The 25,256-nt window shown below is 35.7% G+C and overlaps 1 protein-coding gene across 12 annotated transcripts in view; it reads right to left on the bottom strand.

Moving 5' to 3' along the window:
- RYR2 (ryanodine receptor 2) overlaps nt 1-25,256 on the bottom strand; it is a 567,150-nt gene that overhangs the window by 328,332 nt on the left and 213,562 nt on the right. For 11 of the 12 annotated variants that reach the window (XM_074316766.1, XM_074316767.1, XM_074316770.1 and 8 more), the window contains exon 1: nt 3,274-3,283. In XM_074316766.1, the coding sequence (XP_074172867.1) occupies nt 3,274-3,282 (9 nt within the window). In that variant the 5' untranslated portion in view covers nt 3,283. Of the gene's footprint in view, nt 1-3,273; nt 3,289-9,655; nt 9,677-25,256 lie in introns of those variants that run through there. The other variant, XM_074316777.1, reaches the window with a different exon arrangement.

Here is a 25,256-nt window from a genome sequence, read left to right as displayed (position 1 = left end):
TAGACTACTGTAGTCTCAAAGGGGCCATTGCTCTCATAAGGGATAAAAAACAATAACAACTACCATTTCCAAGCTCCGCCCTCTAAATATTTCTGCTATTGCAGAGTCACGCATCATTTAATAAAAGGTAAAATTTTACTTTCTAAAAATATCAGTAAAATATTTTTTCAGACTGTGCAAGGATTTCGTTTCATTATGCTTGAGAGGACCGACAGTGTTAACGTTACATAATAGTGTAAATGAAAAACAAACTCATGAACCATAGTGGATAAAAAAGTCCAGAATACATTCAAACAAAACCTAAGCAACACTGCAGTATGTGTCTAAAAAACGTTGCCTCAAGTTTTCCACAAATTATTGTAATATTAGTTTACTATTATTAAGCATTTCTATGCCTCTAGCTTTCCAGGATCTTGCCAAAAATGTCCAGTTAGGGAACCCATATTGTAAGTAAAAGCTTTGAGGTAAATATTTTTCATTTACATTCATCTAGAACAACATGCAATAATGAGGCATAACTTACTCAGCTCTTATCCCTCTCTGTGGAGAGGGGGAAAGTGGATCACCATAACTATATTTGAGGTATTACTGTCATAACCTTAACGTGTAAAAAAATGTAACAGCAAAAAAATGTAATACATAAAATGAGAGTAGTAATGATTAAGATCAACTAAGATTTATACACACATGAAAATCACTAGCTCCGTGTTTTCTTGTTTGGGTTTTTTTTAGCTCTGTGTTTTTTCAATACATGTTTGTACTATATGTTTGCTTATTAACATGTCTCTAGTATTACTGCTATTTAATTTACTAACTATATAACATCCAAATATTTTAAGGTTTTCTGTTCTAATCAATCATTGTTTTCCTGTACAAAAATGCTACATTAATCAATGTAGGACATTTCTCATAATTTCAAACCCTTATTATGCTAGAGTTTTGTGGGGTTTTTTTAATAAGTTAGACTCTACAGAAGAACTTTTCTATATCCCTTGACTGCTAAAACATAGCGTGCCATCTTAGACGTATAGGAATGAAATCTTAAAAGGAGTTTATTACTGCAGGTAACACTAAACTACACTGCCCAAAGTTAACACAATAGACAACAACAAAACTAAATTTTCCCTAGGGAACTTCTTTCACGGTGACCAGATATTTAAGTTTTGCTTCAAATACTAATAGTAACACCTGGGCAATGAGTTGTTTCCAGGAGAGAAATATGTCCATGCTAAGTCTTCACATCACCTGAGAATGACCTTCCCACCCAGATGTGACCAGAACAAGATTGCCAGCACAGAACTGCTGAGCCTGGATTCTGGCCTTCCTGAGGGTCCCTAAGAGCAGGAGGTACTCAGCCTACCCCCTTTATAGCGAATTATGTAACTGATTCACAGGATGGTGAATGGACAATGCAAAATCTGCCTTCAGTACAAAATGAATGTAGCTCGCCCGAACATCGTCAAGGCAGCCACTTGGCATTTGATGGCTCACTTATGACTGTGTCTTGACCAAAAGTCTCCTGAGGGAGCAGATCAGGCCGGTGACAGGACTAATCATTCATTAGCACCAACAGCAGAAATGGGCCCCTGCCACAAGCTAACATCTGTCTTGTTCTAGAAGGCTATGCAACACCTGTCCAGGTATGGAACCCAAAGCAAATCATGACTGAAAGGTGAAAGCCAAATAAAATTTAGCATCCTTTTCCTTTCAAGTGGTTTAAATTCTTATAATTCACATGCTCTCTACTTAATCAAACTCTAACGTTTCTAAATGATACAATACAGTGCAGGCATGAAAATAAGTCAGTTGGCATCTGGCCTTGCAGTTAAAAGGAATCAGAGCCTAATGACATTATTTTAGGAATCCCACCTGGTTTGAACTGGTTCTACATCATCTTTCTATTTGCATTGATTTTTGTATGAGTCTGCTGTCATTCAAGATTCTGAAATATTTGTTTCAGGCAACCATTCCATTCATCCTTCTCCAAGGGGAAGGAGAGACGGCACTGAGTAAGCGGTTGAGATGATTAAATGAGTACAGTAAACGCAGACATAGTAAGAAAAACTGTATTTTGCAACCTTGATTTCATTAGTTACTTGTTAATATTTTCAAGGGGAGGAAATATTCATGTCTTGCTGCTGTTTATAACACTTTCCCAGCCAACACTCTAGTTCCATGCTGTCTAACTGAGGGCTGAATGTCCTCTCTTTCCAGTATCATGATAATATTTTCTGCTGAAAAATAAGAGCTGGAGTCATTTGAAATTAAGGAAAATGTGTCTTTATTAATTGATGGCTTCCAATTACTGCTGTGCTCTGTCATCCTGTCCAAACTGTCAAATTCTTAACATTGATGACCAGACCCCGTTGTCGCATCCACAGCACTCCAAGTTCAGTCTTGAGAAATGTGAATGACACACTCAGCTAAGCACTCAGGACAGATAGGAACACTCTGCTCCCTTTCCTCTAAGCAGCCTTTTACATCTGCACCGGAATTTTGGTCTAACACTTTTCAGAGTTTATGTCTTTTAAAAATGACATTCTTTTGAAATTTTAAACTATGTGAAGCCTTTATTAACTGAATACAGTAAATTTCTCTATACATTGTTCATTGGCTTTTAGGATTAAAAAAAATTTTGTGATTGTTATATGAGACAAGTGGTAGGTATATATAAAACTGAAACAAAAACTGTTTTTTTGTCCCAAATAATGACATCCTGCTCTTCCTCTCTTTCTACTACATGTTTTCATTAATGACGTGACGGTGTGTGTGCCTTACTCTCTTTTAATCTGTCTCCTTTTAAAACCTTTCAAAATATTTTTCTAATTTGGTTGAGAAATGAAAGGGAGTTGAATTATTTTCACTTCTCCTGGAGTAATTCTGTAGCAGATTCTCAGTGCCTCTTCTAATTTCCTAGGGTATATTTTTCCTATTGTATTCATGCAAGAGTGCTTAAACACAAAAGAGCTGATATACTCCCCACACTGAAAATTCTAAATGGAGAGATATTTTTAAAATCTGTTTCAGTGAAATTCCTAACATTGGCTAAACAAAACTTACCAAGTTACAAAATGACCCAACGATGTCAAGTGTTCTTTCTTAAGCTGACAAATCTAAACATGTGATTTACATATTTAAATTTAAAAGCTCCAAAGTTTGATTTTATTTTTAGAAACTTTTAAAGTGTGTAGAAAAGTGCCATGAACTCAAAAAGCAAACCAAACTGAAAATGTACAAAGCATTCCATATAAAGCAGGTGATTCAACGTCTTACCTTCATCATGAATTTCTGTAGGGGCATAAGGAAAAGAGAGAAAATATTAAATATATATTATTTCAGACGTATTTTAAAATAGCTCTTATTTATAAAGATTGGAGTTATGTGAACAATAAACAGACAAAAACACATTCATTGTTTTGTCACAACAAAATACCAACTACATGCTAGAGAAAAGCTGTAGCAAGCAAAACTCTTTAAGAATATTTTTACATTAGTTAGTTCTTCCTTTTTCTGTGAAAACATGCTGCTCTAACGCGTGATTCAATTTACAACATATCTAAGCACCAAAAAATAACAAAAGTATATAATCTTACATTTATAACCTGAAAATGCTTTAATTTTTTTTTTCATTTCATCTTTTGCATAAAAATGCAGTGATATAAACAGCAACACAACTAAATTTAGTAAAAAGAGTGGATTAGAAACAGGTAAGGTAGATGGCAAAGTGCTATTAGGTTGGTGTAAAAGTATTTGTGGTTCTTGCAATTTTTTAACCTTTTAAACCGCAATTACTTTTGTATCAACCTAATACAATGAGCTGCTCATATCCCATGCAAAATAACAGTAAGCTGTTCCCTAGACACTAAATACTGTGAGGGGTGAATGTCAGGGAAAAAAAAATCACAAAAACTTTTCTTTTGTTCTTAAAATGACAGCCTTTTCTCATGATTGTATTATAATAGCTTTTTTTCTTCTACAAAACATAATATGCACATATATGCCTTCATTTTCCTTTAGGCCTGTAGTTTTTTGGTTTTGTTTTTTGTTTGTTTGTTTGTTTGTTTGTTTTTTTACTTATTTCTAGGAGATGTGTACAGATGTAAAAGAGCTAAGAAGGAAAAATGACATTAGTTTTCCAAACTAAGGACTAAATTTAGTTGTCACCACATCTAAGTACTACAAAGAAAAGATACACGTATCCACATTCATTTTACAGAAAACAGCCAGTTTTCTAACACAGATATTTGTAAATACCAATTGTTTTTCTAAAATATACCTAAATAGTAATAGTATATTACTCAATGAGAATTCTACTATGACTGGTTTTTTTCATTTGTAATATTATAACTTCAAGGAAAAATTGTAAACATACATACATAGTAATATGTATACTACTCCAGGCAATTCGATTGTGACTGATTTGTTTCATTTTAATAGAATTTTAAGAAAAAGTTGTAAAAAAAGAACATTTCATTCTCAGCTTAGAAAATATAGGCTGTTTAGTTACATTTTTGTAACTGATATCAGTGGTAAGTGATATCAGGAAATGGAATTGTCCATGTTGAAACTGAATAATTATATGTGACTGATAGTGAGACAGATTTCACTAAATGAAGAATTAGGAAAAAATCATTTTTAAGCCTTCATTCAAAGAAAAACAAAACTCCAAATTGTTGCCATGGAACATGGTTTTTAACATGTTTTTATTGAGAGATTTAATTGATCTAGGTTTTAGAGATTTTTCTTTCAGAAACGTTCTCAGTCTGACTTTGTCAGTTACCTAGGCTGAATGACTTTAGAATAGTAGTAAGCAGGAAAAGGACTGGTCCATAGAGTTACTGAGATGTGCTAGTCACAATTTCTAAGTTGTGTATGACTGTAGGTAGAACAATCTCTCAATGTCGGAGAGTAATCTGTATATATGATAAAAGAGAATGAATACAAGAAATTAGCAAAGGCTCAAATATCTACCCATAAAATGAAGAGGAATAGTAGATGTAATGGATACACACTATTTTCAAAAGATAATCAAGAACATTAAAGATTATTTGAATCATTATTGAGATTAACTTTTGATCAATGAATTAACTTTTGTATTGGTCAATTTAGCTGAAGGGCTGGATATTATCAAAGTTATAACATAATGAGATTTTCAAAAGGGATCACTCAAGGGCAAGGAAGAAAGCAAAACACATTAAAACCAAAAGGGTAAATATTTAAATCTCAGTGTAAGCACTACTTAGGTATGATAAAAAGCAACAGAAAAAGAATGATGATAATCTAAAAAAATGTGATTAAAAGGAGAAAAAAAAAAGAAACCCATGCAGATAAACATATCTTTTTTAAAATAGCCTCAAGTTTAGATGTAGAGAATATCATTTTTATGCTAACAGTAAGTTTAATAGAGATTATTTGGTTCATTTCTCTCTTGAAAATTTCACTAGATGAGTTAAATTTCATTGGACAAGATACAGAAAGGCATGCCCGTGACGACAACATGGCCCAGGAACCAGCATGGGTTCTCACACTGCTCTCTGTCTCAGAGGAAACTTGGGGATGATTATCAATTTGCACAGCAACACAAAGGGGGAGGGGCAGGGTTAGTTCTTTTGGGTAAAACTGCAAATGGCAGTGATTCACTGTTCCAGGTTTAGTTTCATTACTTCAGAATTAGACATCAGATGAAGCTTCAAATGTGAGCAAGAGTTGAGGCATAACCCCTATTATGCTGTATTAACATGAAAGCCAGGAAGGAAATAGAAATCCTTGTTTTAACGTAAGCATGGATGGTCCGGGGAGTCTAATAGATGACAAAAAGAAGCAGAATAGTCTTTGGTCTATAAGTATGTATTACTTTACTCAGTAGATATGAAAGACCTGAGGGACTTTCGTAACATATGCAAATGATTATGTGTAGACAAATCCCATAGTAACACTTTATTCTGAAAATTATAATGAAACATTGACTATCAAGAGAATGCATAATTATATTCAGTCTGTTACTGGTACAAAGAAAGAAACAGTAATTCAGGTGATGTAAAAATCTCCTGTACCGTAATTATGCCTTTCAGTTCAACCTTGAATTTTTTTTTAACTATTTCAGTTCGTGAAATGACAGTTGCTTTAAAAACTTAAGACTCCTATATGTGTATTTGTCTTAGAAGTTTTAAATGAACCTTTACTGAAATGTCTTTTCAAAAATTATAAATATAAGGAATTAGCTATCAAGCAACACAATAAACATGTGGGGGCTAGACAAAAAAATTATCAAATATGGCAATCTAAGAGACTAGGTCAAAATTCTGACTCAAGAGTACTTCTAACCTAAAATTTCCATGGGAGCGTGAAATGTCCTACTCTGCACACAAAATATCCATCAAATTGAAGCCTCTTTTGTCATTTTTTCTTTCCCTGTTTCAAGATGCTATAATTCCCCTTAATCTTCCAACTGGAAACCTCTCGTGCTGAGTGAGGATAATCTCGTGAACTTCATTATGCCGAGAAAAAGAGAAGTTATTTCACCACCATAGACTTGCGTCTCTTGGTGACTATGTTAAATTAAAGATGATTAATGATACTCCCAACAAATTTTAGGGGACAAAAGAAATTTCAGATGAATAATTTCAAGTTCCAGGCATAGATAAGTATATACTATGCAACAGTACGTGTGGATACATGTGTGAGAAACCTCAACTCTTTATCTTTATAAAAATATCCCATGTAAATGCTTAACTTCCTCGGGTTGCCCCACTGAAAGTATCCACGACTACACTGACCGACAGACATACCGATGGTACCCCAGAGAGCATCTGGAAGGGGTTCTGCTTCCAGCCTGTGAAGGAGCTGTTGTATGTGTAGTGACACAGCCCACGTCACTCATGTCAATGGCCATCACTGGTATCCAGATCAGTGTGCATGCCGGTATTTCTCAAAAGAATTCACTGTATTTGGGGGGCAGGTGGTGGCAACTGTTGTCTTTTGCAAGCTATCAACAACTCTATGCAGACAGTGTTAAAATGAACGGTCTCTGCTTTTGAGTGGAATGAATTTGACATAAATCTGTGTATATCATTATCTAGCTCTTTTTTAGAGGGTAAAGGAAAATAAATATTTCTGGTAAGGTACTATAAATCCACGCTTCATCTCTATGACACGTGTTCATAAGTCACTGAGCTGTGTGAATGCCTAAAATATGAAGTCAGAGAGCTATCTAGGCAGGGCTTTCTTCTTTCGTCTCAGGAGAGCATTTCTATAAATCGGAAAACACAAATTAATGTCTACAGAGGATATGTGGATAATAATGACCTGAGCCTGCCCTATACTCAGACTACCACCTACATATTAAAAATTTCTCTATATCAGGATATAAAAGAATATTCTATATTTTTTTCAAACATGAATGAACCTCGATAACATGAAAGCATTTCACAGACCCTCACATAATAGTAGCTACATGTGAAAATGCACTATTTTTAAAAACTACTACTGAGTTAGGAATATTTGAAAAGATTTTATATTTTAAAAATGCCACAGGATCGACATAATTTTTTTAAAAGTATATGTAGGAGACATCATTCGGTCAATAGACAAGCCCTCATATACGATAATATCACAATCTTTCCCATCCCTTTCTTGTCCCCAACTCCACCCATGACCGGCAATCCTGGCCTCCATGTCATAAACCAGTGCTACAGGTTAGGGTGCTGGAGGGCTGGGGCTGGGGGACTGGACGAAAATAACAGTTAATCAATTTTTAATCCAGGATTCACAAATGTTATTCTCTCTTGAAGTATGAAGAGCAGCATTTAATTAGTCTATGGGCTCATTATGAAACACTAATGCTCAAAGATGCTCAAAGAGATGTGGGGTGGGGAAGAAAGGGGGGGCAGGAAGAGAGAAAGGTTTATTAAGATAGATTGAGTGAATCTTGATGAATTCCAGAATTATGCTATCAGAAAATTTATAAAGAAGCCATTTTAATTTCCATTATAGTTAAGTTTCATAAGGCTCTTAAAAGTCTTGATCTAGGGCCCTTCAATGTATTCTGCAGAGAAGCAAATATAACAGGGTGTTAAAATGAAACACCTGTCTGAGAACCAAGTGATGGTAAATACCACCATATCCCAAACCACCCTGTAATACCACCCAAGCAGGGACACCAAAGGGGAAGCTGAAAATCCACTGGCCACCCTTTGCTGACCTCAGTTCCTGTGTGTCAGAAGAGGTTGGCAAGCAAGGAAATGGTTGATTAGATAAAGGTGTTGGGGGGCTCAGAGTCCTGCTTCCTTATCCCCAAGTTTCCCCTAATCTCAAGCCTAGCAAGGGTGGCTTTGGGGATACCTGTGTCCCTGAGAGCTGGGACACAACAGACTGCTGTGTCTAGAGATGGAGAGGCAGGAGATTGGCTGAAGTGGCCTGTGACAGGAGAGTGTAGGGAACTGGGAAACTGCACTGCCAGCAAGCCAGTAGGGCCACACTAGACAGAGCCAGCCTGGGACTATCTGCAGTGCCACCAAGAGACCCAGAATGAGGAAGTAATCACCGCTGACCAACTAGAGGTGACCAGCTAGAGGCTGCAGCAAGACGACTACAGGTCAGAGATTTCTGGTCACATAAGTTCCGCCCCCAAAACCTCCCAAGTGTCCATAGAAAAAGTCAGCTTTAAGCACCTGACAAGCCCGATGAATGACACAATCATGGAAAAAGCCTGTTTCTGCTCACCTTCCTCTTCTCCCAGGTCCCCAGCACCCTGAGAGGGGAGGAGCTGCAGGCCACAAGCAGGGGTGAAGGAACCTGACAGGGGGAAATGAGAGCGGCTCCCCACACTCTCTCCCCTGCAGGCTCCTGCCTGGAGAGGCTTGAGCTATCTAGACAAGTTGGAGTAACTTCAGATTCTCCTGTTATACAGGGTTGAGCATTTTAATTACTGAAATGAGACTTCTGCGACTTGAAATGGCTGGGGGCATATCACTGTCTGAATGTGAGAAAGGTTGCAGACTCCTCCTAATTTAACCCAAGGGATAAAAGAGAACCAGCCCACAGAGCAGTTGCCCTGCGAGTGACAGTAACAGGTAACAAATTCTACCAGTTACTACCCCCTCTCTCCTTAACTGATGAGGAAACAGGCCATAGTCATAACACAACTTGGCCACAGGCCATTCATCACACTGCTGATCCCCGATGTAGCCTCCAGAATCCCGGTTCTGTGTCTTTCCTCATGCTGTTATCCTCCACCTTCACTTTTTAAAATTGTATGAATATGTGTAACAGGCTTTTTCTATACTACACGGAAAATATGAGCGCTAAGCAGTAGGTTTTAAGATGAAATAGGCAAGACTGTTGATAAAAGATAAACAATGTTAACAATCAAAGCCTTCTTGTTAATCAGAGCATATCATAATTACAAAGCCAATTATATAGAAACTATGTGGTTCTAGGATGGAGAGTATTTTAACATCCCCCATTTCAGAAGAAGCGAAACAGGAAACACATAAGGTTCTAATGAGAAACCTGTAAAATATTTGTTCATTACAACATAGCAGCTATTTTGAAAAGTATGAGCCACACTAGGAAGCCAAACAAAAAGATTAGAGGCAAGAGCAAACATGCACTCATTTGCATCACAATTTCTTTGGAAATACAGGAAAACACATACCCATTTTTCCACATCAACTTGCTGTGGAAAGAAAAAGTCAAAATAAATAACAAGCAAACAAATAAATATCCAGCAATGTTTCAATTACTGTCATTTAAATAAACTGAAATGTGGTCTCTGCACCAAAATCTACTTCCAATTCTTAAGGATAAGAAACAGTATTCAAAACTTTAATTAATAATATTTAATCTCCTCAAAAAAAAATCCCAATTAAGTTAGCAATCAAAACTTCAAAAGGCATAAGGCTCATAATGCACCAAGTACATGAAATAACCATCATTCAATATATTCAAAAGCAAATGTGAACATTTGCCTAACTCTCAAACCTAATAGGCCTCCTGATTTAGGAACCACTATTCTCTTCTAACTATACGTACGAATCTACTTAATGAAAAAAAGTCAATATAGAAATACAGCATCCAACTATAAACATCTCATGAAATAAAGGTAAAATTTCTCTTATCCAAATTTTTTTAGCATTATTTCAATTTCACAATATAACAAAAGGCGTACCTTGCCAAATAATTCTGAAATTATATCAGCATCAAATTATTTTAAAATTGTGTTTATTAATGAATGTATGTTAGCCCCACTCATTATGTGACTTTTAAAAATAAGTGAATATATAAAACTATATTCAAAGTATAAAATAGAACAAATAAAAAAGCCACGTCAACAAAGGTTGTTTTCTACAATGTCCCAGGATTCCTAGCAATTCAATCAGAAGAGGAGACTTTTGACACTGAGGACATGCTCATCTCAAAGGTAGTTTTCCATAGGACACCTCCCTCCTGCAGCACATGGTCGGTGTCCTGTCAGAACTGAGGTTCACTTCAGACTCCTCTTGCATTTAACTTTATTCATAATTTTTGCCTTAGAAAATTCATTGATTAGGTAAGAAGCTAATGTTCGGTAGGTAATCTGGGGCCATAGCTAAGCATCTCCACCCCTGAGTAATCAAGCTTCTGGAAGGATATATGCGTAAAATGCAACATACAGAGTGATTATTTATTTAAATGCTGTAAAGTAATAGAAGAAGATCAATTTGAAGATACAGGTGGAATTGTTTTGAAGCCCTGGTGAAATTCCATAGGTTTGATAGGTTACTTTTAACAGAGCATTTTGATTTCTTTAGTAATTTATTTAGTCCTCAGAAAAATCTGTTAAGTCTATCCCCAATCTTTACATTTTAAAAACACACAATTATTATTTTAAGAAGAACAATTTACTGAATGGAAAGGCCTGGGTTTTGCTATAAGTTTTTAAGATGTTTAGCTGTTGTATAAAGTTCAACTCCTCATTTTAAACATTAACCTATTAGAGTGATGAATCTATTTCTCTAGATCTCGGACCAAAGAGAAGCAATTTAGTAATGTTTAGTATACTGCACTGATCATTCACTTTTCTACCTCGAAAAGGACAAATTCTTACATTTATTCACTTCAAAAAAAAAATTCTCAAAGAAATGTGAAATAAATTCCTTCTCATATTTATCAGGAAAATAGGATATGCCATACTTTCAATGATTCCAATGATTAGCAAAGACATCCTATTATCCCATCATTATTCTCACTTCTAAATGTTAAACATTCACATACACACACACATCAGTTCAAAGATAAAGTGTGGTATGATTGTTCTAGAAGAAAGAGAACTTGTAATCAAGAGTCATATTACTGGTATGCACAGTAGTACCTCGGTTTTCAAATGTCTCCGTTGACGAACATTTCGGTTTACGAACGCCGTAAATTTTATGGATCTATGGTATCATTAGATAGAAAAATTTATGTTAAATTGCTGTTTTAGGGGTTGATTTTAAAGGTCTGGAACGGATTAATCCATTTTGCATTACTTTTTATGGGGAAACCGCACCTCGGTTTTCTAATGTTTCAGAACTCAAAGGGTCTTCTGGAATGGATTATGCTTGAAAACCGAGGTACCACTGTATTAGTAATAGCAGCTCTTTAATGATCTGTATTACAAAAGAGAAACCGTTTCTTAAGTAGCAAGAAAGTAGCAATAACATAACAGACTCAGTATCCAAATGCCTAAGGAAAGGCTTAGCAAATGCATGTCCTAGGGTGAATTCTGAGGTAAACACACAAGACAAGACAAGCGACAAACCATCCACAGAATAAGAAGACTGACTGAAGTGCAATAAACTTGTAACTATGCATGAGCAATGCAGTGATTTCATGACACATCTCTTATGAATATTAACAAGAGGCATTTCACCAAATGCCTGCAAACAGTGAAGAGAATGATTTATATGGGGGTAATCAAAAAGGGAAATATAAAATTCACAATAAACTTAATCAATTTTAGAGTTTAAACAACTACCAGATCCGTAAAGCATAGAAAACAATTGAACATTATTCCAATAATTTATTATCTAAGTATGTAGAATTTTCAAAAAGTATATGGATTCTATTAATTCAGAGAAAATAAGTATTTTAACATGTGTAGAAAATTATATTCAAAATTTTATCATATTAAAGACTGGGAAAAGGGCAACTTTGCTTTTTCAAGTAAAAACAAAATGTCCATTAAAAAAACAAAATAGTCATTTAAATGCCAACTTAATTTAGCAGAGAGGCCATAAGAATAATACAAAAGTAATTAATTCTAAATTATATCATCACATGAAAAGTGGGACACTCATATGACATCTCTACTTTTGTATTTATATTTTAATTAATAAATTCAGGGCACATAAAGATGAACTATTCCATAACCTAAAAAAAAAAAAAAGTGCAGTTGCTTCTTCCAAATTGCTTCACTTGTTTTACTGTTTAAAGTGGAGAATACTATTCTTATTATTAAATCTATAGGTCACAGATTAAGTAGTTATTCTGTTCTGGGCTTTGAGCTAAACGCTTCACACGTAATCTTACTGTCTGCATTTTACATATGAGAAAACAAATGACATGTAAAGGCATTACAAATCTTTCACAACAACAAAGGTCACACAGCTACTAAAGGATAGAGCTTGACCTGGAAGTTGGGTCTCTGACTTCAAAGCCCCATTCTTCTAAACGACCTCTACATACGTACACCAAATCCAAAACACAGCATCTTTTTTCTCTTTTGCTTCAAAACTTTAATCTGTATTTAATTTGGAATTACTCACCTGCGTATTTTACGGTAAGTACCATCTAATACAATGTGTAAACATCAGGGTAAAACAATTTAAGATGCACCTAGAGACTCTTACAACATCAAAGATGTTAGTTTCTTTTGTTCAAACAGCATGTCTAATTTTGGGCAAAGATATATTTCTAGATAATTACATCACAACAATAAAATACCCATCATATTGAGGCATATGCAAGAAAAGTAATTAAAATATTTAATGCATGCTACAATCCATTACTCCACTATTAATTTTTTTAAATACCGTATTTTGCCATGTATAATGTGCACTATTTTGCCCAAATTTATGAGGGAAAAATAAGGATGCACATTATACATGGATAGTACTAATTACGTATCTGTATAAATATTTTTAATTATTTTATTTATGCTCATGATTTAGAAGTGTAACTCTAGAACTCAATAACAATATCCGTATGCAAAATAATACCCTGGAATACAATAATCGGTTTTGTTGAATTTACGACAAACTTGCAACGACGAAGAATTTTTGGCCTTCTGTGATGCATAAATACCGTAAATTTGTTACCAGTACATAAAATTTCTTGTACCTTGCATCTGTTCTTGTGTTTTGTAATTTTTGTCACATAAAATTTTTTGTACCATAATATGTCAAAAAATAAATGTTAAAATTCCCTTATAATACAAAAAACAAGTACCTAATATAAACAAATAAAAATTTCAATTAAACAATTAAAATGGAAAAATGTTTTCCCTGAAAGCTTGAGCCAAAAATGTGGGTGCACATTATACACAGCAAAATATGGTAATAAATTAAAGAAAGAAAAAAAACTACTCTGCCCTACAAATAATTCTTCACTGCACATGTTTATTATTAAGATTGGGGGCAGGGAGGACTTCAAATTTTCACACTATGTTCCAGGATTCAAAATATAACAAAGTCATTTAGATTTTTTTGAAGTAAAATCATGATTTTTGAGGGTCCACATTTTTAATGAACATGACAAATTCAGAAAAATATGTAAATCATGAGTATGTAGCTTGCGAAAATTTTACTAAGTTAACAGACCCATGTAATCAGCACCCAGACCTAAAAGCTGCCCTCATACTCTCCCCAACGGGAACCATTATTTCTCACCATTAATTAGTTTGCCTTTTTTGATTTTGGAAATATAGACTATGTTGTCTTTTTACCTATGTTCTTTAGCTGGCATTACATTGGTAAGATCCATCCTCTTGTCACATGTAGTAGTAATTAATTCATTTTTCCTGTTTATTCCATTGCATGAACATATGACAATTCATTTATGCATTCAACAGATGCACATTTGGGTTGTTTCCTGTTTGGGACTATTACAAATTAATCTGTACATTCTTATACGTATCTTTTGGTGCACACATGAATATATTTCTAATGGATATGTATGAGGAGTGGAATTACTCGGTCATGGATTTATAGATACTGAGTTACAGTAGATACGGCCAAAAAGGTTTCCAAGTGGTTCTATGACAATGCTCTCAGAAGCAGTGTGTAAGCTTCCAATCTTACCAATACTCAATATTACTAGTCTTTTTAATTTTAGTTCTTGAGGTGAGTGTGTAGTAGTACCTTGTCACAGTTTTGATCTGTAGTTTTCTGATGCCTGCTGAAATAAACACCTTTTCATATGCTTTTGGATATTTGAATATCCACTCTTCTGAAGTATCTTGTTCAAGCCTTTTTTACCCATTTGTTTTCTCTTAGGTGTACTATCTTTTTCTTACTGATTTGTCAGAATTGGTCATACTATCTTAATCATTGTAACATCAAAATGAGTTTTGATATCTGGTAGTCAAAGGCCCAAACTGTGTTCTTTTCTTAAATATTGTATTTGCTAATATTGATCCTCTTAATTTCCTATAATGTTTAGAATCAATTTATAAATTTTCATGCACACAAGAAGAAAACCTGCCGAGATTTTGATTGAGTTTGCATTGATCTACAGATTCACGTGGAAAGAATTGCCATCTTTATAATATTCTGTCTTCCAATATGGGAACTTTGTATATTTCTCCTTTTTCTTTTTCAGTCATCTTTAATTTTATTATACTAATGTACTATTATACTAATACAAGTACACTCATTTAGAAATGTCTATTTTGTAACTGCTTTTTACTAATATATAAAAATGTAACTGATAATTTATATTGAGCAGTGACTTCGCCAAATTCATTTTTTAACTCTAGTAATGCCCACTTTCATCACCTTTATTGAATACTGCGCTGAAATAATTCAAGACGTCACTGATTTTCTACATTGTAGGGAGTTTTTGCCAGATTAAGGAAGTTTCCTTGTATTACAAATTTATTCGTTTTATGTTTTATTTTTTAAATGTTTTAAAGTATCTATTAAAATATATCATTTTTTCTTCTTTTGCTCTTAATATGATGAAAGACATTAATTGGTGTTGTGAATACATTAACAGGGTTTGAATTAACTTGGTTGTAATGTGCTATTGATTTTATATGTCCATGGATTGGATTTGCTATAATTTGCAGTGGATTTCTGCATCTATGTGCTTGCTGGATATTAGTCTATGACATTTTTTTCTTGCAAGGTCTTTGTCAGGGTTTAGGATCAGAGTTTTATGTTGGCCTCATAAAATTAGTTGAAAAGTGTTCTGAAAGGTTGGTATTATTTCTTCCTTAAATGTTTGGTAAAATTGATCAGTGACGCAATCTGTGCCTGGACTTTTTTGTGATAATACTTTTACTCACTAATTCAATGTCTTTAATGGATACAGGACACTTCACATTTCCCAATTATTGTATGAGGGTTGGTTAATTATAGTTTCCTAAAACTATATGTTTCTAGGAAATTTTAAATTCATTGGAATAAAGTTATTCAATATAGTCTGTATTTTCCAATTGGAGGTTCTACGATTTCCTCTTTTTCATTTCTAATACTGTAAATTTCATATTCTTTCTTTTTTGTCTTGTTCGGTTAAGGGTTCATCAATTTTATTAGTCTTTTCAAAGAACCAACAATTGGTGCTTAGTCATTTGTTGAATAGATGGCTGAACTGCCATTTAGCAAGGAATTAAAAGAAATCTACATTATACACTTTTATTAAAACACTGGCATTTAGATGGGTCCATTATATTTTAACAAGCAATGAGTTTATCCCTTCTCAGTGGAAGGGGAAAGAAGCTATTTATTGAGAACCTGCCATCATAGGCATTGTGCTACATACTTTTATACTTGCGTTCTCTCCTATAACTCTTAGTCTCATTAGTTAGCAAGGATGTTTTTTCTTTTTCTTTTTTTTTTTGTTCTTCATTTTTATATGTACTTACAATACAAAATTAAGGATTCACTGGACCTCAGACTGGAGTATCTACCCAAATACTTCCAGGAGGAAGCCAAATAAATTTAAAATGGAAAACACAAAGTATTGAATTAAGATAAATATGGTATTAATGTTGGGGAAATAAGTAAGAAAAAATGCACCTCTCCAATCTGCAGTAGGGAATGTGATTTCTATTTTAAACTACATGAGACCACAAAGTTCTTTCTGTCATCAGTATAAGGAGAAAAAAAAAATCATAAATTTCATTAAGCAAATGAGATCACAAAGGTAAGTCCAGTAATTCACTGATTTATACTTTGGCAATCTCACGCACTAACACATTTGACTTAATTCAAGGAAATGGTTTAGAATTTTCATTCAGAAGTTTAGGGCTTTTTTTTTTATTTATTTATTTAAACTACATAATAGAAGAGTAAGATCTGCTACTTCCTAAATTATTCTTATTTTAAAATAACAGTTCCTATAATATAAATTGATTTCTGAATTTGTCCAAATCCTCAGGAACATAAATATACTTTCTAACTCAAAATTACCACTACCTCCTTTCTTTAAGCACAGAATACATTAAATGGCTCTTGCATAAACCTTAATGTTAACAAATTGATATGAATGAGTACTTAACAAATAATATGGTCACTTTCTTCCATGTAGGTTCTCATCAGAATTACTAAGTTTGATAAAATACCACAGGTAAATTCATTTGGGAAAACAGTCAAAAAAAGAATGAACAATTTGTGAGGGACAAAAACGCTATGAGATGGAACTAGCTCTATTAAATATTAAAACATTTCTAAAATACAGTGCTATTTGGTAGAAAAACAGACAAGTGTGTGTAACTGAATATTTAGCTTAAAGTAGCTGAATATTTAGTTTAAAGTAACTGACTATTTAGCTTAAATTTAGTGTCATGAATAACAATGGAACTATTGCTTAGCTAGTGGGGGAAAAATCAACTCAAATAATAAGCCTGAACTCTAGATGGATCTACTAGGAATAGTAATAAACTCCATATAATAATAAAGTCAAAAAAATTCCAGACCTATTTCCTATATAAAAAGTGTTAGGTGCGAAGAGGACGATAAAGATTTTAACAAAACGATACAATGCAATCCCAATGAAAATCCCAGCAAGTTATCGTGTGGACATTCACAAACCTATTCTAAATTTATACAGATAGGCAAAAGACCCAGAATAGCCAACAGAACATGGAAGGAGAGGAATAAAGTAGGAGAACTGACCTTACCCAACATCAAGACTATCTATAAAGCTATAATAATCAAGACAGCGTGGTATTGGTGAAAGACAGACAAACAGATCAATGGAACAGAATAGAGCCCAGAAATAGATCCACACAAATACAGTCAACTGATCTTTGACAAAGGAGCAAAAGTAATTCAATGGAAGGAAAAAAAAGATAGTTTTTTTTCACCAAATGGTGCTGGAACTGAATATCCACATGCAAAAATAGGAATCTTAAACCCTTTGTAAAAATTACTTCAAAATAAGTCACAGACTTGAATGGAACACACAAAACTATAAAACTCGTAGAAGATAACACAGGAGAAAATTTAGATGGCCGTAAGTTTAGTGATGACTTTCAGATCCAACACCAAAAGCATGATCCATGAAAGAAAAATGAATAAGTTAGGATTCATTAAAATTAAATATCTGCTGTGTGAAAACACCATTAGCCAAATGAAAAGACAAGTCACAATGGGATGAAAATCTTTACAAAACATATGTATGATAAAGGACTGGTATATAGAATATACAAAGAATGCTTAAAACTCAACTGTAAGCAGGGAAACACAAAATGTCAATAAGATACCACCACACACATAGAATAACTAAAGTCCAAAAGGCAACAACACCAAATGCTGACAAGGATGTGGAGCAACAGGAACGCTCACTCATTGTCAGTTGGAATGCAACATGGTACAGCCATTTCGGAAGATAGTTTGGTGGTCTCTTACAAAAGTAAACATATTCTTACTATATGATCCAGCAGTCACACTCCTTGGTATATACCCAAAAGAGCTGAAAACCTAGGTCTACATGAAAAGCTGCACACAAGTTTATAGCAGTTTTATCCATAATTGCCAAAAATTGAAGTAACCAAGATGTCCTTCACTAGATAAATGCCTAAACAAAAAGCTGTACAGACAATGCAATATTAACAATAAAAAGAAATGAGCTACCAAGCTAAGAAAAGACATGTAGAAACCTTCAATGAATATTGCTATGTGAAAGAAGCCAGTATGAAAAGATTACATATGGTATGATTCCCACCATATGACACTCTGGAAAAGGAAAAACTATGGAGACAGTAAAAAGGTCAGTGGTTACTAGTGGTTGCCAGGTTGGGAAGCATGAATAAGGTGAAGCATGTGGACTTTTAAGGCAGTGACTACCCTGTGTGACACCATAATGGTGGATACATGACACTACACATTTGTCAAAACTTACAGAGCATACAACACAAAGAGCAAACCCTAATGTAAACTCAGGCCTTTGAGTGATAATGTATCAACACTGGCTCATCAATAATAACAAATGTACCACTCTCAAGCCAGGTGTTCATAACAGGTGTGGGGGAACTTCTAAAACTACTCTAAAAAGTGAGCTGAACAAAAACATTTTTAGACTTTAAAAAAAAACATATTCTAATATAAAGAAATAGTTCATAACAAATACCAAATAATTATTACATAATAAAAAATGAGAGAAATGTAGGAAAACTTTAAAAAAACTGATGCTGTGGGACTCCATGAGTAGAAACATTACTTTTGCTTGGAGGATTATGGAAGATTTCAAGGAAGACACATCGTTGGACATGTACATAGAAGGATGGGATGAACTTTTAAAAGGCCCAGAATTCTAAATGGAAGAATTCGTGTGACGACAATGTGAGAATATATCATTTGGGGAAGAGAGAGGACACTCAGAGGGATTGAGTCCAGTTTAGACAGAGAATGTACAACATGAAGAACTAATGAAAGCCAGACATGAAGAAAAACTAAACCTTAAACTCCATCATAAAAACTGAGGTTGGGGCAACAATTAAATTGGAAACAGTCTGCTCAGGGAAGGGTTGAGCATCAGGTACAGGCAAACGAAAGGCCTAGAAGGAAGCATCCACCATAAGACTGATCTGATTAGTGGCTGAATCCACCCAGTTGCACAGATTTCCTCCTCAGCAATGCTGGAAGAGTTTGCAGGGGAACCAAAGACCCCTGATGGGGAGACTACATACAAGTCTACTCAGTTTTTATCTTTGACCCTGGAATCCTATTTTTATTTGAATATCTATGCAGCATCTACATCAAATCCATTCTGGAAGTATAGAGACTATATCTCATGAATAAATAAATGATATAATTCATTTCCCTACTCATACTACCATTGTTATACCACTAATACTTCTATTCTGTAAATCATTAGCAACAAAGCAGAACAAAATCTCCAGGCCACAGGTGTATAAAGACAATCTCAGTTTTTATCTTTGACCCTGGAATCCTGTTTTCATTCCTTCAACCCTCCCCCACCCCTAAAAAAAAAAAAGCATATATTGTTTATATTTATACTGCATACATTCCACTATATCCTGTCCTGGTAGAAACATCCCTCACTCCTCAGGCTCTGTCTCCATTATCTCTCCACAGAGTCTTACACATTTACTTAGAGCCCAGTTACTCATGATGTATCTGTAGAGTGAACAAATGCAACTAACTCCAGCTCATGAAGTGTTAAATATTCCTGGTTTATTGTTGTCTGTACTGTTACTTACCTGTTCTCTCTCTCTCTCTCTCTCTCTCTCTCTCTCTCTCTCTCTCTCTCTCACCCCCCCCCCCCTAATCTCATTGGGACACTCTTCTCTCGTATCAAATAATGTAATGTTTTCAATATGTCTTCTCATCTCACACCAGGCTCACTCTCTCCAGAACGGTGGAAATCGGTGCACTGCAACACGAAGCCCACCCTGTGTGGCCAGGGGGTGCCTTCTCTGCACTCGGCCGATGGTTTAAGGACAGTTTAAGGTTTCCTATCTCAGTAAAGAACTTAGCACCATGTGGTCTTAGAACTAATGGCCTCCCCATTATCTCAGAAGCTACATGACCATTTCTGGTTGTACTGCCAGTGCTAGCCTCAGGCTAACGGTCGAAACTTTCCACGTGGTCTCTCAAATCCCCAGGTTACCCACTAGCTTTTGCTTTTTTCCACAGCTCTAAGATTAATTGCAAAAAAGCATAGCTTCTGAGAGTGTGTGGCTGCAGTCAATGGAGTCACTTGCACTGCTTTTAAATGTTCAGAGGTGCAACTCTATGAAGATTTCGTATGTGTGCATATTATCTACATTTTTCTGGGAAAATGTTCGATAACTTTTATCTGATTCATGAAGGTCCATGACTGGAGATGGCCATATACTTTCTCATCCAGAATGGGACACTGGGCAGTGAAACAGGGAACTAACAGGAGTTAAGCTGCAACTTAGGTGTTAATCTGGACTGTGCCAGGCAAACTCCAAAAGGTACGTTCTCGTTTTCCCTTTTGAAAATATTCTTTTCTCCCATATTTGGGAGGCAAGGGGAAAAAGAGCTGCACTTACAAGGCAAAAGTCTTACCTTATGTTCAAAATTACGACTACAGTAGCAGAAACAGAATTTTTAGAACTTTTCAGACTCTTAATTTTTGGTTTATAAATTCTACCTTGTAATCCCTCAAGTCTGCAAATATTTCCTGAGTGTCTGCTTCATGAGATGCATTGTCCTAGGTGTTGGTGGTATAGCAAGTGCACACACAGGCTCAAAGCCCTGCCTTCATGGGGTCTACACTCTAATGAGGACATGTGATCTATTAAAAGCACAAAAATAAAAAGAGAAACACACAGTATGTCCAAAGGTAATAAGTGTTTTGGAGAAAACTCAAGCAAGGTAAGAGAGAAGGCTAGTTAGGGGGTAGAGGGAATAAGGGTAGTACCTTCTAATGAAGATTGGTGAAAGAAGGAAGTGGTCTACCATATTGGACTAGAAGGTCTCAAGAAAATGAAGTTAGAACTTTAAGAGAATAAAAATTAGAGGATGGTTGTCTCAATAGGTTGTGAATATCTTTAAATCACTGGTGCATTCTGGAATAGTTTATCACAAACATTTACCATCTGATTCATTTGCTGCCAAATATTTACACTTCAAAATATTATTTTTAATTTTAAACATGCAAAAAAAAATCAGAGGAAGATGTCCAAATTGAATGATGCTAATCAAATGAAATAGTGTATATATTCAAGAGTCATAATCTAAAACAGACGTAACTGCACCACGGGAATCGAATTATTGTTGATTAACTTGGCCTCCTTATTGAGTTTCGTGCTGGATTCTCTGGGAAACACAGATACAATGTTGTATCCTTAGCTTCAGAGTGGAAAGTAGCCTTTCTAGAGACAGAAAGACAGTAAAATAGAATATGCATATTCCAACACAGACAAATGTCCACATTCACATAAGTGGGAGATAAACAGTGCTGCTCAGCAACTGTTTTTAGCCCACAGCCCTTTAGAAGATATAAGTCACTGCACCTGTTTCATAGATGAAGGACAGGTACATGGCTATGCCCAGAGGCTTTGGACAGATGCTGACTAACGGCCATATCAAGTTATTAAATGCCTTAATGTCTTAGCATTATAGCTCCATTTCCAAAGCAGTGCTCATGCTTTCCCAGAGATGTTCCTAAACAGAACCCAGCCTCCTAAAATAAAATGTTAAGTTACAGTAGACATTTGAGAATTGCAGTTTCAATATAAACAGCTTGTGACATCCTACTGTCCACAATATAAACACACTAATCCATGAAGCTTTGCACAGTTTTCACCTGTTGAGGACATCGGCCATTTATGATGGATGCAGGCCTTTGTGCAGGCAGAGTCGGTAATGAGGAAGTGGATGAGTAATCAGAGCTCCGTGCTCTGTACTCTCATTGAGTCATTGACTATCAAAGCATGTGTCAGCCACGTTACAATTATTTACCTTTTCTGTGATAATGATTAAATTGTTAAGTTCCTCAAAAGCAAGGATGCACTCTTATTTATCTCTCTGTGCAGGCCAGAAATCACAATAGCAACTCAATACACTTTTATGGAATGAATGCTGGATGTGTGGGTCAGTTGGGTAGAGAAGTGACGTGGGTTTTCCATTTCCCAGCTATGGAGACAACTGAGCATAGACTTTGACGGCTCGTCCTACATAAGGATTTAACTTGCCAGACCTAGTTTGGCTCAAGAACCGGGGGCCGGCCCGGCGGGTCAGGCGGTTGGAGCTCCGTGCTCCTAACGCTGAAGACTGCCGGTTCGATTCCCACATGGGCCAGTGGGCTCTCAACCACAAGCTTGCCAGTTCGACTCCTCAAGTCCCACGAGGGATGGTGGGCAGCACCCCCTGCAACTAAGACTGAACACGGCGCCATGAGCTGAGCTGCCGCTGAGCTCCTGGATGGCTCAGTTGGTTGGAACGCAGACTCTCAACCACAAGGTTGCCAGTTCAATTCCTCAACTCCCGCAAGGGATGGTGGGCTGCCCCCCCACAACTAAAAACGGCAACTGGACCTGGAGCTGAGCTGCGCCTTCCACAACAAAGACTGAAAGGACAAACAACTTGAAGCTGAACAGCACCCTCCGCAACTAAGATTGAAAGGACAACAACTTGACTTGGAAAAAAGTCCTGGAAGTACACACTGTTCCCCAGTAAAGTCCTGTTCCTCTTCCCCAATAAAAAAAAAAAAATCAGGAGTGTATACAATTGTCACCCCAATAAACTTTAAAAAAAAAAAAAAAGAATCTGAAGGATTCCAAATTTGAATAAATATTTCCATTACAGCATAAGGATTCTAACTCCATGTCTGCTATGTATTGCAGCAAACAATGTTACAAATTATCCAACATTCATTTACACATATAACTATCTTCCTTCTTCCAAAAAGAGAACCTGATTTTGTAGAGGTGCCCTTACCTCGTCCTCTCTGAGCTCTGAGACAGTGGTAGTGCCCCATTTTCCCTTTCCAGTAATAATTTAGGCATGAATATGTGCCACTGGGAGTGAGGGGGAGGCTACCAGGGCAATTCTAGGGAAAGCCCCTCACTCTCAAAAAGATAAATAAAGAAAGCCATCTCCTTTTGGTGCCTATGGATAATTTTGATGTTGGATATTACCCCTAAAATTGCAGTAGCCATATTGTAATTATGAAGGAAACAAGACTAATAATGAAACCAACAGTGAGAAGAACAAAGTAGACAGAACTCAAGACAGTCTGAGCCAGAGCCTGATCAATTACACCTGGATTCTCTTTCTTTGGACTTTCTTTGTCCTTATTTTTTTTAAACCACATATGATTAAGTTGTGAAGGATGACACAACAGTCTATGATATGATGCTTTTTGTGTAAAAATATTTTTATGTATGACGCTCTGGATGCATATAAACCAATCTTTAAGCTGTGGCTATCATCAGGGGACAGGAGGACGATGAAAAGGTATTTTCATTTTATACTCTTCTATATTATTGCTATGAGAACAAAAGATCAAAATGGTTCTGGAATTTATACTGAAATTTAAATATATCTTTATATTGCATGCATGGCAGGGACTAATTACTCTTAAAGCTATTAATCAAACAATAAACAAATGAATATATATACATATGTATGTATGTGTAAATATTTATGTATGAATATATATGTGTGTGTAGATATACTCCATACCATATTCTAGGCAGGCATCTTGCTGAAGCACAAGTAAAAATCATGAGTATTACTTTTCTTTATTAAACAGTAGCCCTTTCACCCTTTGGCTCTGATCTCTTCGAAGGCAGATATCTACTATCCTGACAGTATTTAAAAGTGCAATTACAGTTTTACATCCCAGTTGTTTAATTCTGTATTTTAATGGAGACTTAGGATATGCAGAGCAGTAACTTATTTGAAAATGGATGACATCAAGTGTTTAAGTAAATTTCACTTTCTTCCATGAGTCATTAACCCACTCACCTGAAAATCTTACTTTTAATAGTGTACAGAACACAGTCTATTTATATGAACCCCAAGCAAGGTTTGTCAAGCTTCCTTTTTCTTCTACATGAAACCAATTCCCTTTCATGAAGAGGAAGCAAATAGAAAAAAATCAATATAAACTTGACCAGGTGGACACATTGACTCCTCTTTTAATTTTGGATCCTGGGCCATGTCTGCCCAAAGAGCTTGAACAAATCAGTCTTTCAGATGTAGTGCCACTGAGCACACACCAAAATACCAGAGGACTAAGGAAATAATGGAAATATTAAGATCTACTTTTAGTACTACCATAAACACTGAACACTCAGAAAACTCTTCAGGAAATAAAGTCAAATGTAAAACATGTGTGAATCTATGAATGGGAACGTACTATAAGTTAGACAGAAACTACTGTTGATTGGTTTGCAGGAAAACCAGGCTCCTGTCAAAACAAAGTATACTTTTCAGTCCTTATTCAACTACATTTCTCAGATTTTCATTTGATCTCGTCCATAACATGTACTGAAACTCTGTACTTCCAGATGTAATGGGCCAGTTAGTGACACCCCAAAGACGTCACCGTCCTAACCCCCAGAATCTGTGGATATGTTTGTTACATGATACTATATTGCTGGCTTTCAAGATGGAGGATGGGCCCCCAGCCAAGAATGTAAAGTAGAAAAGGCCAGGAAGCCACGTCTTCCACAGGCAGCCCATAAGGAGCACCGCCCTGCCCACACCTTGATTCTAGCCCGTGGAGACATTAGACTTCTGACTTCAAGAGCAGTGAGATAATAAATCCATGATGTTTTAAGCTGCCACACTTGTGGGAACTTGGTACAGCAGCCACAGAATTACACATGCGGCACCTGGGCTGTTCTCTCCTGCCTCTCCTCTTATTTCTCAGACTACCTTCCGAGGGACCCTCCACCGCTCCTCCCACTGCTGATGGTGACACCCCTCCGGCTTTTCCACGGCTCTTCTCTTCTGACATGAACACGGATGATAAAGAGACTAAAAGCATAGACTTTAGAGGCCAATGGACACGATTCATGTCCAGTTCTCTTCAGGTCTAGAGATTCTATGTTGTTTCTTTGAATACAT

Source organism: Rhinolophus sinicus, linkage group LG12 (assembly GCF_036562045.2).
Source record: "Rhinolophus sinicus isolate RSC01 linkage group LG12, ASM3656204v1, whole genome shotgun sequence".
Taxonomy (NCBI): domain Eukaryota; kingdom Metazoa; phylum Chordata; class Mammalia; order Chiroptera; family Rhinolophidae; genus Rhinolophus; species Rhinolophus sinicus.
Note: the sequence above shows the minus strand (reverse complement) of the source record. Positions and strands in the feature narration are given on the sequence as shown.